Source organism: Vanellus vanellus, assembly GCF_965231255.1.
Source record: "Vanellus vanellus genome assembly, chromosome: 14".
Taxonomy (NCBI): domain Eukaryota; kingdom Metazoa; phylum Chordata; class Aves; order Charadriiformes; family Charadriidae; genus Vanellus; species Vanellus vanellus.
Window position 1 is genome coordinate 20,043,914 of NC_138919.1, and position 14,542 is coordinate 20,058,455.

At 39.2% G+C, this 14,542-nt stretch overlaps 1 protein-coding gene across 1 annotated transcript; it reads right to left on the reverse strand.

Annotated features, from left to right (window-relative positions):
* Nucleotides 1-1,253: 1,253 nt before the first annotated feature.
* LOC309677887 (putative short-chain dehydrogenase/reductase family 42E member 2) lies at nucleotides 1,254-11,486 on the reverse strand (the record flags this gene model as incomplete). The annotated part of the gene is made up of 11 exons (XM_082490786.1): nucleotides 1,254-1,502; nucleotides 2,032-2,105; nucleotides 2,822-2,885; nucleotides 3,552-3,617; nucleotides 4,621-4,758; nucleotides 5,987-6,069; nucleotides 7,529-7,604; nucleotides 8,558-8,676; nucleotides 9,509-9,566; nucleotides 10,538-10,633; nucleotides 11,145-11,486. The coding sequence occupies 11 exons, from the start codon at nucleotides 11,484-11,486 to the stop codon at nucleotides 1,254-1,256; spliced, it is 1,365 nt and encodes a 454-aa protein (XP_082346912.1).
* Nucleotides 11,487-14,542: the final 3,056 nt, after the last annotated feature.

Here is a 14,542-nt window from a genome sequence, read left to right on the forward strand (position 1 = left end):
TTGGAAGTTCTGTGTTTGGGTTACTGCCCCCTCAACCTGCAGGCCCTGTGCCTGGCATCTGCTGCCTGCCCTGGACTGAGGTGAGGTCTGAGCACGCTCACCTTCTCCTGAATTCTCAAATCCATCTGTGATAACCGCCCCCCCCCCTCCCCGACGTTGATTCTTCTAGCTCTCCTGCCTCATCCCTAGCCCTTTCCCAAGCTCACACTTTCTGCTTGCATCCTGCTCCTGATTGCTCCCTACCCATGTTACAGGCTGGAAAAGGTGCAGTGAGGAGGGAGATTTCTGTGATAAATCACCAACGTGAGTGGGGGATAGGAGGGCGTGTGGCCTTCCAGCCCCCCAGCTTTTCAGACCCATTTTAGTTGAACAGCAACTCGAAAAGCACATTGTTCACTAGCTACTGTAGTGATTTGCTCAGTACAACTGCTATAGTTTAGAAATTAGGTGAAAAACTAAAATATGTTTGTTGTTGTGGAAGCAGTACAACGATCGGTGCAACCCATAGTGGCAGATTCCTCTACTGAGACATAAATGCACTTAACTAATATAACTTAGTTAATAACTTCCAATTTAACTAAAATACACAGTTTTGACTGGTGAAGAACCACCTGCATGTATCCTCAAGGCCTGCAAACTGCCGTGAGGTGCTGTCGCAGATGGCTCTGCACCCCAGGGGTAGGGTGGGGACTGGTTCTGGAACAGTCTGCACAGAGGCACAGGACTGACTTCAGCAAAGTCTTGAATACATATTTATTTTCCCTCATATACAGTGATACAGGTGATTCAGTAAAGAAATTCACAGTGTGAACTCTGTACAGCTGGTATCTGTTATTTACAGTAATCTGTTCTGTCCATCCGTTTTGTTGTCCCTCTGTTCCCCAAGGCAGTGAGCCATGGCAGGAGCTGTGGTCAATCTTTCTCCTTATATTAGCCATTTTTCTTCACTGATGAAGCACTGCAGGCTGGCTGTAGCTCTTTCTGCAGGTTCTCATTTACTTCAGCAATCAATTTGGAAAGTTGTGGGGTTTTGGTGTGAAATAAACAGATGCAACAATCTTGATTCCACTGTGTTTCAGTGATTTGGCCGTAATTACTGTATTTTAATTTCACAAGTACAGCTACTGATACGTTACAACTCTGTTTTGAAGTCTAAAAAGAACCACCTGTTTATTGCACCGGGGCCAGTAACTATTGAGATTCAAATGATCCAGGTAGCAGTACTGTGACTGAGTACATGCAGTTTATGCAAGTCAATGTTGTGTTTCTTTAAAAAAAAGCAAAACTGAAAGGCCATCAAATCTTAAAGAAAGAAAGATCAAACTTAAACTAACAATTAAAGAAAGCAAAACTTTGAAGAAGATGTGATGATTCTGGGCTTCTGGTCTTGTTTTAATGTAATGGTCCACGGAATCAGCAAATGCAAACTTCTCTGGGCTGTATCCTAGCTGACTCCGTGCCTTGTCTATTCGAAATGTATGAGTTATAGAAATGTTCTGTACCTAAGGCCAAAGAGTCAACATACAAAGATAGGAATACATAGGAAATAGGTATGTAAATGGTAGCAAAGACACAGTTTAAGGAAATGTAAAATTAATTCAAAAAATTATGTCAATGTCCCATTGACATTTCACATTATCTTTAAAACTGTTCACTCAAAAGGACAATCTTGAAAGCACAAAGAGGCAGTAAGAAGCTGCAAAGCAGTATCTTGAACATCCACAAAAAATGTTCTGCACTCTTGTTTACGTACCCAAGGAGGTGGATAAAAGCCCTCTCTTAGGTGCTTAAATATCTTCAGAAATTAGGGTCCAGCTGACCAGCCAAAGCCTTCCTTGGAAGGAAGGAGCTGAAGGAGCCTCTCCCAGACTGCAAGCATAAACTCTTTATCTTTTAAAAGATTATGGTAACAAGCATAAAGTAGTACTGGGTGGGTTTTACTTTCTACTGGCTTAATCTTAAATTATACCTCAGTATTAACATGTATATATGCATCCTGTGAGAATCAAGGGGAGTTTACAAAGACTTTACCTCATTTCTGGTCAGCAGTGGGGACAGTTCAATGAATGGTTTCAGCATCAGATGAAGGTATTCCATTATCATGGCTGCATAACAAAAGTTTTCTACTTGAGGTAAGAATAGTAATTGCTGTACCATTATGCTTGTGGCATATCTTGCCCTGCATATGATAGTGAAGAATAATCATAGCCTAAGAGCTCAGTGCACCATTACTAACAGCAACAGGGCTACTTGCTCACAAGGGGGTGGATTTAATCTTAAAAGTTGTCAGCCTGAATTAGGGCACTTGTGTGAAAAGTGTTTGGAGGGCTGGTGACAGGTCTAGTGAAAAGATCATGAGACTTCATAAAAAAAATGTGGGAACAACAAAGTACTCAAAGTTGGATTCTGTCTTAGCAGCACGTTGGGGTTGATTCTGGAGAGAGCATGGGATACAGGAGAACAAGAAATTTACCCATGCAGCAAAGCAGATACTCTTCAGCGTATTTCATTAAGTCAAGGATTTTTACATTTAATATTTATACTATTAACTCCACAAAGGTATACATCTGTTAAGTCCTACAAAAAAATCTGGTTTTGTAAGACTTAAATAACAGATCATTCTGGTTTCAACACACTGTATAGAGCTGAACTTCACCTCTTAACTGCTTCACACTAGATGAGCCCAGAGCATATTATTTTTATACGTGAAACTGAAAATTGTGGGAAAATTAAAAACAAAACAAACCAAAACACATTATATTACAATTAGGAATAAGGGTAATGTGGACAGGAAAGAAAAATGTTGATAAAATATTCTTACCTGATGCATAAACTAAGGAAGTCGGAATACGTATCCGTGGTTTACTGCAACCTAATCTTTCAAACTGAAAGAAATTTAAAAAGCAGTGAATAAAACACAAACCTCAAACCAGTTTTAAAGTTTCAATACATATATTTGTGGAAGTATTTACTGATAAAACAGAAAAAAATCGTCATTGCTGTTACTATTTGAATTTTAATTTTTCAGGGGATTCCAGTTAAATGTCACATGCAGACACTATGTAATTTTGAAGTGGTAGTCTCAAATAAAAGGAAAAAAATGTTGATAATAATCGATCGAAATGTCATGGTGTGCTGATAACATTGTGACATATTTATGGTTTTGAGCCCATCATTAACAATAAAATGATCTTTTGACAAGAATGTATATTACAGATTAATAATTAGGGTTAATATTTTTTTGTCCACCCAAAATGGCCACCATTAACAGATGTATGCCCAAAACCTGAAGATAATGGCAACTCAAAAGAGGATACTGGTTTAGATGGTTCTTTGATCTCAGTGAAGACAGTTGCTTTAATGTAGTATTTTAGGTAGGCTTTGTTACAGCGCTAATCACATTGAACTTCAAGCAGGAATTAAACCTACATTTGGAATAGAACTCTCTCACCCAAAGCAAACATACCAAATGTAACATGCACACAAAAGCTGCAGTTGTGTACAGTCAAAGAAATTAATGTATTTGGAGATGAAGTATATATTGTACATACAAGTGGAGTTAACCATTCAAAAAGGTTGAATTTTTCACCATCATGAATGAAATACACCTGGCCACTCTGTTAAAGAGGTAGACAAGAGACAAATCAGTAAAAATAATACTGTATATATGTTGACATCTTTATCTCACTCCTTAAGAATAGCTTAAAAAGAATACAGCAATATAAAATATGTGTGGATGTACATAGAAGCCAACAAACTATCTACATGTGTTTCAATCAGTTGCACTGATGTGTGCACTGAAATTGTTGGACAAGTGGTTTATGTGATTAACGTGCCTTGGTATAATTTTTATTACAGATGTGACTGTACAGTATGCTGACTATGCAGAGGTTACCAAATGCACCAAAGTGGTGCCATATCTAACTTGTGCTGTTGACTGCAGTCACCAAATGGTGGGACGTGTTCTGCTCTCAATCTAGTTAAGACTCATTGAAATCCATAAGACTCCATCTGTGTAACCAAGGCCTAAGCTACCTCTTTCCCTTTTGCTTTTAGGGTTTTTTAAAAAAAGTAGTTTAATCTACTTTGAAAATCTTTCTAATAACCTTTAAGGGTAGTGCTTCTAGGTCAAATAAAAAAATGTGTTTACAAGGAGGAAAACAGCTGCAACTATTTTTAAAATCATTGAACCCAAATAAACTGTGCTTTTATTTGCATGTGGTATGGGAAGAACTGATGATCACTGTTCAGAACTTTAAGTCTGGATCTATATGCAGGGGAACAGGGGATAAATCTGCCTGAACTTCCAGTTTCACTTCCCACATAGCAAACATTCTTTGCTCATCTTCCAGAAATGACAAATACTGTATTACAAAAATGCAAAGATGGAGATACTCTTACAGAACTGAATATTCCAACTCTTAACATGCTGCACAGCCAGTGCTGCCAGGTCCCACACTGTTCATACCACATTTGTCAACTAAAAACAGAGGCAACAACATAAGCTAAAGTACTCTAACCCATGCATAAATTACTGCTACTGCAGTAGTTACTATAGTACAGGACCCAGTGGCAGGATCCACTGTCGAATGAAAACTGGTGCTTTTATTGTTTACTTACAGCTATGTAGTTCTTTTCAGGGGTGAGAGCATCAGCAGCTAGAATTTGAGCTTGTACCAGGTTCTCTGCATGCACCCAGTTCATTTTAGCCGAAGGATCCCCAAACTTGAAGCTAAGTAGCCCCCTCTCAATATTCTTCTGTAGACATAAACAAACATGAAACCAAAGCAAAATGGGTTTTAAAATGAGGCACAGTGCACTTTCTTGTCCAGCTAAATGTAGGTTTGTCTCTACTTAAAAAAATTACATGAATCCATTAAAAAGAATCAAGAGAAGTGCAGAAAGCTTAAAAATATTGCCCTGAGGAAGGACTGAAGAATGTATTGAACACAACACATCCCGAATTTACAAAAAAATACAAGTCTCTTCTAAGGATAAGTAAAATATTGTATGGAAAGGTACAATACAGTTGAATGGAACAAAAGTATTCACAAAACTGGATCAAATTTAACAAATAGCTTTGACTGGGAAAAATTGAATGTAATTCTAGGTGTCACATTTTTCATTTAACAGGTACATTTTAGAAACTGCAAAATTTGACAGTTACATCATGCCTTAAAATGGGCATAATAAATAAGCTTAAAGTCTTAAATGCATATTTTAAAAGACTATATTTAGGGGGGGCTAAAGAAAACATTTAACAAAAATTACATTTGCCATTCTTAAAAATTATTTTATCTAGAAGATGATAAAGTGTATTTTGGCTGACTTCAGTATAATTCCCTACCTCAGCCACAAACCAAAAATACTTATTATGTGGTCAGCTTGAATCTATTATTTCCTCTAAGCTGTACGTAACTTTATAATGTACTGATGCTTTTAAAATAATGGACTCATATAATTTTACATGGAACATATTCTAAACACTGTCCTAGTCCTACAATTTAAAAGACAGCAAGTGAAAAAGAGTAAAGCATAAGCACGTTAGCTGTTTGCCCTTCAGTAACCTACTGTACCAGAAGGTGCTTCTGACTCCGTAGCTTGTATTGCTGTTAATAGTTGAGACTGGAAATAAGATATTTTGCCGTATCTCTTTTCATTAATATTTTAAACCATTTGGTGTAAGTTGTCTGCAGACAGGCATTTGAAATATCATAGATTGGCCTGAATCTTATAATTATAGTAAGCATTAAATTGTAAAGCTGGACTTACATGTGTTTGTATTTCAAAAAAGGGCTTTTTAAATGTACTATACATTCTTTACAGATATAATATAGTGCCTGTTAACAAAAGTTATAATATCCTCAACAGGCAATTGAATTGTTGAATTGCTGCCCAATAAGAAGGTCAGTCAATTTGTAACACGAATAAGTGGTGCTGTCGTATATAATAGAAAATTCAGCTGATTAAAAATTCAAATACATACTGCTAGCCTTGGCAAGTGTCTTTGCTCTTCTGGTCCATAGATTCCTGGTGGGCGGAGAACACACGTATAGAGTATTCCACCTGCTACAAGAATTGATAAGACCATTCTTAAGTGACTTTTACATGACTACATTATATCTTTGTATGAAACAAAGACTGTGGTAGCAGAACTTACTCTGAAATAAATTAGCTTCACCCTCTTACAAAATAATACATACCAAAAAGGTGTTGAATTAGTAGTTTGACATTAAGTTGGCAGAATCAGAACATGCAAAATAGCAAGATAAGATTCAGAGAAGTCCTGCCAGCATCACTGGATTCCTAGAAATTACTAGATACTTCAAAACCTCTTTCTAACCATCCCTTTGTCTCTGTGCCAAAACAGTGAATGAACATACCAACCATGGTGATGAGTTTGCTGAAGTGAGCAAGTTACTGGTAAGAAAGTGGAACAAAACCAACTAATCTCGTACAAAGTTATAGATGGGAAACACTGACTCGCAGTACAAGATCGAGCTGAAGGGTTCTCAACAGTAGGTACAGCCAGCTCCCACTGCTACTGCTGTAGAAGCTCCTGATAACTTCAGTGGAAGAAAGTAAAGACTGTCCATCATAAAAAGCCAATCACTTCCTAAGTACATCAGTTGGCTGGTTCATCATCTGCTGATAACTGTTCTTAATAGTACTTGAAAACATACAAAATACTCAACCCTGCTATGGCACGGAATCAAAATGGGATGTTTGGAATGGTGACTAATTTCATTGACAAATGCAAACCTGTGTATTGCTCCTAAAATTAAGAGCATCTTTGATGCGAAGAGCTGCTGAGAAAAGAGGAAATAAGGAAAAAAAAACTTTATTTTTTAAACAAAATACTTCTATTGGGATGGAATGCCCATCAATGACTTTATATCTCTTTATAGCCCTCTGCAAGTATCAAGTGAAGAGAGTCTTTTTCTGTAAGTTGTCTACAGCTAAATTTAGCTCAGTTATCACCTGGTCACATAGAATCATGTTGCACTTTACATTAGTTTGTTTTGCACTGGCAGTTATAGTATCTCACAGGTGAGCTTAAGTATTCAAGTGTGTAACTGGCTTCCTCAACATGGAAAACTTTGGGAAACACTAATAAATAATTCCAGGCTGTAGTATCAGATGGCTTCTTCAGATTTTAATATATACCTTGGGGAGAGAGGGTAACAATTTAAATCACCATTCATGTTTTACTTATATTGCATAATACAGTGACATTAAACACTTGTTTTTGTTTAATTTATAGGTGTCTTCATCTTTTCAATTAACATACTGAACTCATTGCTACCATGCTGAAACCTTTTATGGATACTGTGGGAACTGAAAAAAATTAAAAGTGATTTTTAAGTGAAAATCTTTTTGTTTGTGAGAGGGAGTAGATTAGATAACTTGACTTCATAATTGCTGGACAATCTTGTCCACTAAGGATTGATACAGGATACAGGATGTTAGTGAGAACAAGAAGAGGAGGAGTAAATTCCACTATGAATTCACACTAAGACCAAAGTACCTGCTAGTGGAGTTCCATTAGCTGCTAGTACCATTTGTTCTGCAATTGATTTGGTTCTGGAATAATGGTCAACATGCTACAGAGAAAAAGCAAATATGTTTTTATCTGTTCTTGAAATGATAAGGCAGAGGGGCATCTCTTCTCTGCTAGTTTTTACTTAGCAGATGGCAAGAAATACCTCAAAAAACAGAAGCTATGGGGTATTAGTTTAGGATAAAACACATGCATATTGCTAAGGTAAGCAAACGTTTTTGTTTATGTAAATCCAGTTAATTAATTTCAGCACATTTGAGAAGCAATAAATATATGTATGCTTTGAATGCTGCCAAGAATGTAACTGATCACTACTTTGTAATCTGGATTTCTTTTTCAGGTAATGGAAAAGTTAAAAGCCAAGTTTTGAAGATTCTACAATTGGTCTGAATTATCCTGTTCATTTTCTTGTAGCACTGTCCCAGAGAAAATATTATTTGATATATTATTCAAAATATTATTCAATATTTTCTCTATCCATCTCGACTTCTTGAAAGACTGTGAAGCACTTAACAGAGGGACACAAAAACCAACTGTGTATGCAAAGCAAGCAGAAGTACTTTCTCCTTTTTGAGTGCAATAAAACCATTTAAAAATAGGCTATTTTTCCATATCAGCTCTACATTGAATATATGTCATCTTAAATAAGAGAGAAACAGAAAAATCGTGTAAATAATAAATGGCCAAAGAGGCACCAAGCCATATAACACAATCCCTATGTCCAGGTGGAATTTCATTAATTTTAATGGGATACTGTATGCGTTATTTTCCAAAATCAAGGCCTTGATAGGAAACAAACAAACAAAAATATACTGCCTTGTACATAAAATGGATGTGTCAAGGTTGTGAATAGCATCTACAAAGAGTGTAAAGAGTTTTCTTTCTTGGCACTGGATTCTGGCATCAGGCAAAACATGGTCATGAAAACCCTAGGCTTTTTCAGAACCATGAAAGTAATCAAAGAGGAAACATGGAAATATAATACAATGAAAATACCTTTTCTATAGGAAAATATGGCACAGTTTCCTCATCACCATCTTCAATAGGAAGCCCTCCAAACACCACATTTACTGTACTCGTGTATATCAATCTAGCAATGTTCCTTTGTTTGCAGGCTGCAGCAATGTATAAAGTAAATAAGTTTAGTGGAAACTGAAAGAATATGGAAAAAAGCTTGTATGAGCTTTTTCTGAGAAACTGTCAAATCTTAAAAGAGCAAATCCTTCCATTTTATGATTGGGTGATTTAAAATGCAAAGCATATTTAAAGGGAAGACAACGGTGTAGAACCAAGTGCTTCATAACCTGGCACATCTTAATTTGGATGCTATAAGCTAACTTTGTGCCTTTGGGAGGGCTGCTGCCAGGCTCCTGCGACAGGCTTCAGCTCGAGCCAGCCAGGTGGCTAGCAGTCCATCTGCTTTAAGGGCTGCCCACTACCTGTGCACAAGCTATTAGATAGTAACGAGGTTTACTGCTACAAAATACACATGGGAAGAGTTAACAACTTATGTCGATACAGATTCTGACATCAGGTCAAACATGATTACGAAAAGCTGAAGTAGCTGAACTACAGTGCTGGCTCTCATATCACACCCCATAACAGAATTGAGCATAAAAAAAACCCAGTGACATGTTTCCTCATCTTCTGCCAAAAATGCAAAGTATTTGGTAAAAAATAGTGTGTGCCATAAAAGCCAAATGGCTTTTTCTAAGTGGTATAATAATATTTTGATGTGCTATGTAACACCCAATGGCAAGGTTAGATACATAGAATCACAGAACCACTGAATGGTTTAGGTTGGAAGCGACCTTGAAGCTCATCTAGTTCCAACCCCCTGCCCTGGGCAGGGACACCCCCCACCAGCCCAGCTCGCTCCCAGCCCGTCCAACCTGGCCCTGAACACCTCCAGGGATGGGGCAGCCACAGCTTCTCTGGACAACATACCATCGATGATGAATCTTGTTCCATTAATGTTTACAGTTTCAATCTGTTCTCTGTGCAACTAGGAAAATTAAGAAAAAAAAAAAATATGTGTTTTTTAATAATAATACATTTTGAATTCAATAGGGGGATGTTATATATGTGTAATGGGCTTAGTGCTTTGATCGTAAAAAAGGTCATTTAGACTGCTGTTTCAGACTTCAGGAAGTCAAATCATTATTTTTAAACTACACCTGTATTTTTCTTGTATTTACAGACTAGCCTGCTTGAAGCAAAGAGAATTGCGGTGCTTCTGAACACACATTCCCAGTGACTATACATCTTGCAGCAATATGTTAAATATCTGTGTTTCGGTAGCACTTCAATGACCAATTCCAAGTATGCATTGCTCAATTGCAAACATCTTTGAATGAGCTATTCTATCCAGTTAAGATAATTACTGAAGTTCCTTTTATTAAATAAGGTAGGAAGGGGTCTGTGTGTGTTTGTCATTCTAATCATTAAAATTGTGGCTCAGAGTCCTACGTTAAGTACATCCACTTGTACAGCTTCTTACAGCTTTTTACCCAATAGCAAACAATTAAGACTTGAAATACAGCCATTGTTATAATTTAGTTATATAAAATAATTCATAATTTCATTCAGGTTTTATTTCTCCCAGTGACCTTACACCTAGGAGTTCCATGTGAAAGGTTTAGGGAAGGATCTGGATTTTGGAGGGAACCAACCTCCCTTGTCTTTCCTTTTGTCCTCACACTATTTCAGGACTCTTCAATGCCATTTCCAGCTCAAAAGCCTGCCCAGGGTGCTGGCGGAGCCTCTAATGGGGCAGAAATAATTTCACAACTAGGAAAACAGTACTGTAAGCAGACTGCTTGCAGCTAGCACACCAGTTTGCATGCAGCAATTTACCAAAACAGCTCTCGGGATAATTTGAAGAGATAAAATCTAACATGCAGCGTTACAGCATCAAGTCTCTCATCCTCAGTGTGGGCAGTCACACAGAAAAAAAACAAAACTATTTGAACTCACTTGCTCTCTTCCTGACATTCCATATGAAGCTACATGAAACACACAGTCAGCCCCTTCACAGGCTGCAAATATGGCATCATAATCTCTGACATCTGCCTGTAACACATAACAAAAGATATTTGGACTTGAAATCAAAGCTGCAGGTTAGCATTTGTCATGTAGTGGGTTAGCACAGCGGGAATGCATATATATAATTGTACTTACTGTACATCCTGGGACTAAAAACTAGACCCATTTCAGTACTTGCTGATAATCATGCTTTTCTTCCATAGAACTCAAAGGACTTTAAAAGCATTTGTTAAGCCTCATAATACCCCTGTGTTCATTCTACAGGTGATTAAGGCACAGATGCGGGCAGTGGCTGCGTCCTGAGGAGTACTTCGGGGTCAGGAGGAGAAGCACATTACAGGTTTCATTGTTTTCGTTATTTCAGATATACTAAAATCAGTTGACCAAAAATCACATGGGATATCCAGACAGTTAAAATGGCTATTGACATTTGCAATAATTTGCAATCAGATATTTGGATTCTGTGAAAACTAGTAAGACATTGTGGAAAAGGCAAATGACCAAACTTTGGCTGTTGTGAAAATATAATTTATAATACCTGGATACACACGACTCCACTGGGAATCTCCCAGATTGGCTTGTGTATGTCATACAGAACAACAGAAGCTCCTGCGCTGGCAAGAGCACATCCCAGCTTGTATCCAAAATAGCCTCCGCCTCCCGTCACCACTGCTCTCATACTCTTTTCGTTCACTGCTCCAGCATTTCTGTTCACTTTGGAGTTGGAGGTTTGGCGCCAGGGTGTTGCTATCCCACTCAGTGTAAGTTTTCCGTCAGTGAAATACTGTCTTCTATTACCAGACACACGTAACAATTTCTCCTCCATGTTGAAAATTGCTCCATAGCGCTCCTGGATACAGACGATTCCAGTGAGTTTCATGTTAACAAGCTCTATTCACAGCAGCAAAGTTTTACTTTAATGCAACCTGTTTCAGAGAGATAAAGACAAAAGCAAAACACTGGCTACAAAATTTCTAGATTTCAATGATTTCTTTTAAAAGACCCATTTAAATTTTCTGCTCAGATTGTTTGAGTTTGTTTAATTGTAATTTTCACATTTTACAAACATTTAAAATGTTTGTATACTATATTAAGGAAAGCATCCTGAAAACAAATAACAAAGGTTGCATGTTAAATATTTATTTGCAAATGGTATCCAGAACAATGAAAAACTAAAAAAAAAAAAATAATCTCTCCCTAATGCAGAGAACATGAATTCAAATGTTTTTCATGAATGGGTCAAAACTAGAATAATGGTATAGACCATCATTTTTTATTAGCAGAAGATAAAATGCTGCCTATGTGAAATGCGTCTCAATTCACCATGGTCTGCGTCACAAGCTCAAAGACAGCCTTCAGGAGTCAGATGGGATATAGGGCCGTACCTGAATTTGAAATCTTGAACTGTCAGAAAAACTCTGAAGATGAGCAAATTGATTTAAGTTCCTGTGCTTAAAAGACAAGCAAGCAGGGCCAAGCAGAACAAAACGTCCCCTACAGCAAAAGAAATCTTTAATGCTCCTTCCACTTGTCACCGCTTTATCACAGACAGACATCTGAGAAAAGCAGTATTTCCAACTCATTCCTAAGTGGCAGCAGCTGAATGTAAATTAAGAATACACTGTGTTTTCATCATTGGCGGCGATGGAGTTGAGATATACGAGGATTTCAGAAGGAAAGAGGAATGTCTGATACTTTCTTTGTATCTAGAAGGTGTATCAGAGAACAAGGCTGTCAATTCCCTCGCTTTCGAGGCGAACTAGAATAAAAAAACCGCCGCCCCGCGGGAGATCCGTCCCGGCCGGGCGGTCCCCGCCGCCGCCGCTCGCCCGCCGCCGCGGGGGGCGGCCCCGGTGGGTCCCCGAGCGGCGGCCCTGTGCCCCTCCGGCGGCGGCTGCCCCCGCACGGGGCTGCTTGGGGTTCCGCAGCACTTCCGCGGTCCCACCGGTCCCGCCGCATCTCTGGCGTCCCGCTGCACTCACAGCCTCCCGCAGCCCCCCCCCCCCCCGCGGTCCTGCGGCACCTCTGGGTCCCACTCATCTCGCAGCATCTTTGGAATCCCGCAGTCTTCCTGGGATATTGCTCATCCCACAGTGTGCCTCGGATCCTGCTCATCCCACAGCACCCCTGGGATCACGTAGCATCCCACAGCTTTCCTGGATTCCCACAGCATCCCTGGAGATCTCACAGCATCCTATAGTGGCGCTTACCTCTGTGTGTCTTCACACAGTCTTGACTCCTGCACGAAAGCATCCTGTGGGTGGCTAGGGCTCCGTCCACACTGAGATACCTGTTGAACAGGTTGTTCAGGAAAAACACACCATCTCCTGATTACCGGTTGGATAGCTGGTGGTGGGACATGGCTCAGAGAGACACAGAGCACCAGAAACACCTACAAAACAGCAGGAATACCCAAAGAGGAAACATGATCATCAACAAATAGGCATGGAAATCCCCGCTCTCCTGAGCTGGCAGTGGGTCTCTGTTCAGCTCTGTGGTCACTCGTGCCTGGGAGGGTGTGAAAAGGGTCAGGAGCTGAGAATTTCAGTTACCCATTCCAGGCAAAAATCAACCTATGAACATGTTTACCTCTCGTTATCGCTGTGCCACGTCTGAATGTTCATATTAAATTTTAATCATTTAAAGACACACTTGCAATTATGTTAGAGCAACAGTAACTTGAACAAAGATGGCTTAAACTGTGACTCAGTAAAGACTGACAGAAATGAGACAGCTGGCTACTCCCAACTGATACTAAAAGTTGTCTTAAAGCTTCAAATGCTGGATTTGTAATTATGATAAATCAGTTGAACGAAGCCAGTTAGTATTAACCAATACTGTTATAACAGCAATGTAAAAAGCATCTTACCTGAAATAACAAACCAGAGGTATGGGGTTATAGGACTGGAATGGTGGGACTCCATGGGCACCTGCAACCGCAAAGCCGGCAAATTCCTTGGTTAGTCCTTACTGAGGAGTATCCAAAAAAAGGCCACAGCCTGCCCTTCTCACTGGGCTGCAGGCAACTGCCCGATGCCGTGTCTGAAAAGTGGTGGTGTAGGATGCAGTCCTGAGCTCTTAGTCTAGTAAAAAGCAATATATGAAAGTTTCATAAATACTTTAAAAGCAAATTAACTGTTTGCATACAGTTAAAATGCTCATGCTGGGAAGTAACTTTACACTTGTTTTCTATTCTGCATTTCTAGGGAAACAAAGCTCACGCTGCACCTCCTGCAGTGCTCACTTGTCTGCCAGTCAGCTGCACCTCTGTATTGCTAAGTTGTGAACATAATTGGTTGTAATCAAACTTGGACAAAAGTCTCATGCATACTGAGTTTAAGTTTCCTGACAATAGGTAGTCAGGAATAGCCGAGAGGGCTGAGCAGTGCTAAGGGAAGATGTACAGTGTGACCTCAGTTTGTATGGACAAGGACGATCTCCAAATGCAAATCCATAAGAGACCAGGCTCTACTGCTTTCACTGCAAGTAGAACTGTTTGTTTAAAGAAAAGAAAAAAAAATTAGAGCGAAACAATTATTTGCTCACATAAGCTGCAGTGGTAACTGTGGTTGCTCACGCATTTTCCTGTCACTGTATACTGTCTTTTATGTTTAATGTTTTATTCTTGTAGAGTTGCTGTAAGCTGTCCTGTGTACTCTGTAAATTTAAAGATACAATGAGAGAATCTCTATATACTTGCTGGTCTTAAAAATCCTGTAAAACGCTAACACAAAGGCAAAATACAAATACACAAATACAGAGTGGAGATAATCAGATGGCAGAGCTTTTCTGTCACTCTGCTGTGGCCCCCCTGGGCAAGCCCAGCTTGACGGATCCACGCGGGGTGCAAAAGAGGGAGCAGCTGCTCCCTGCTGACAGCAAAGCTGGTCGCTGGGAGAATCCTTGCGGCAGGAAACCTTATGAAAATTCGTCTGG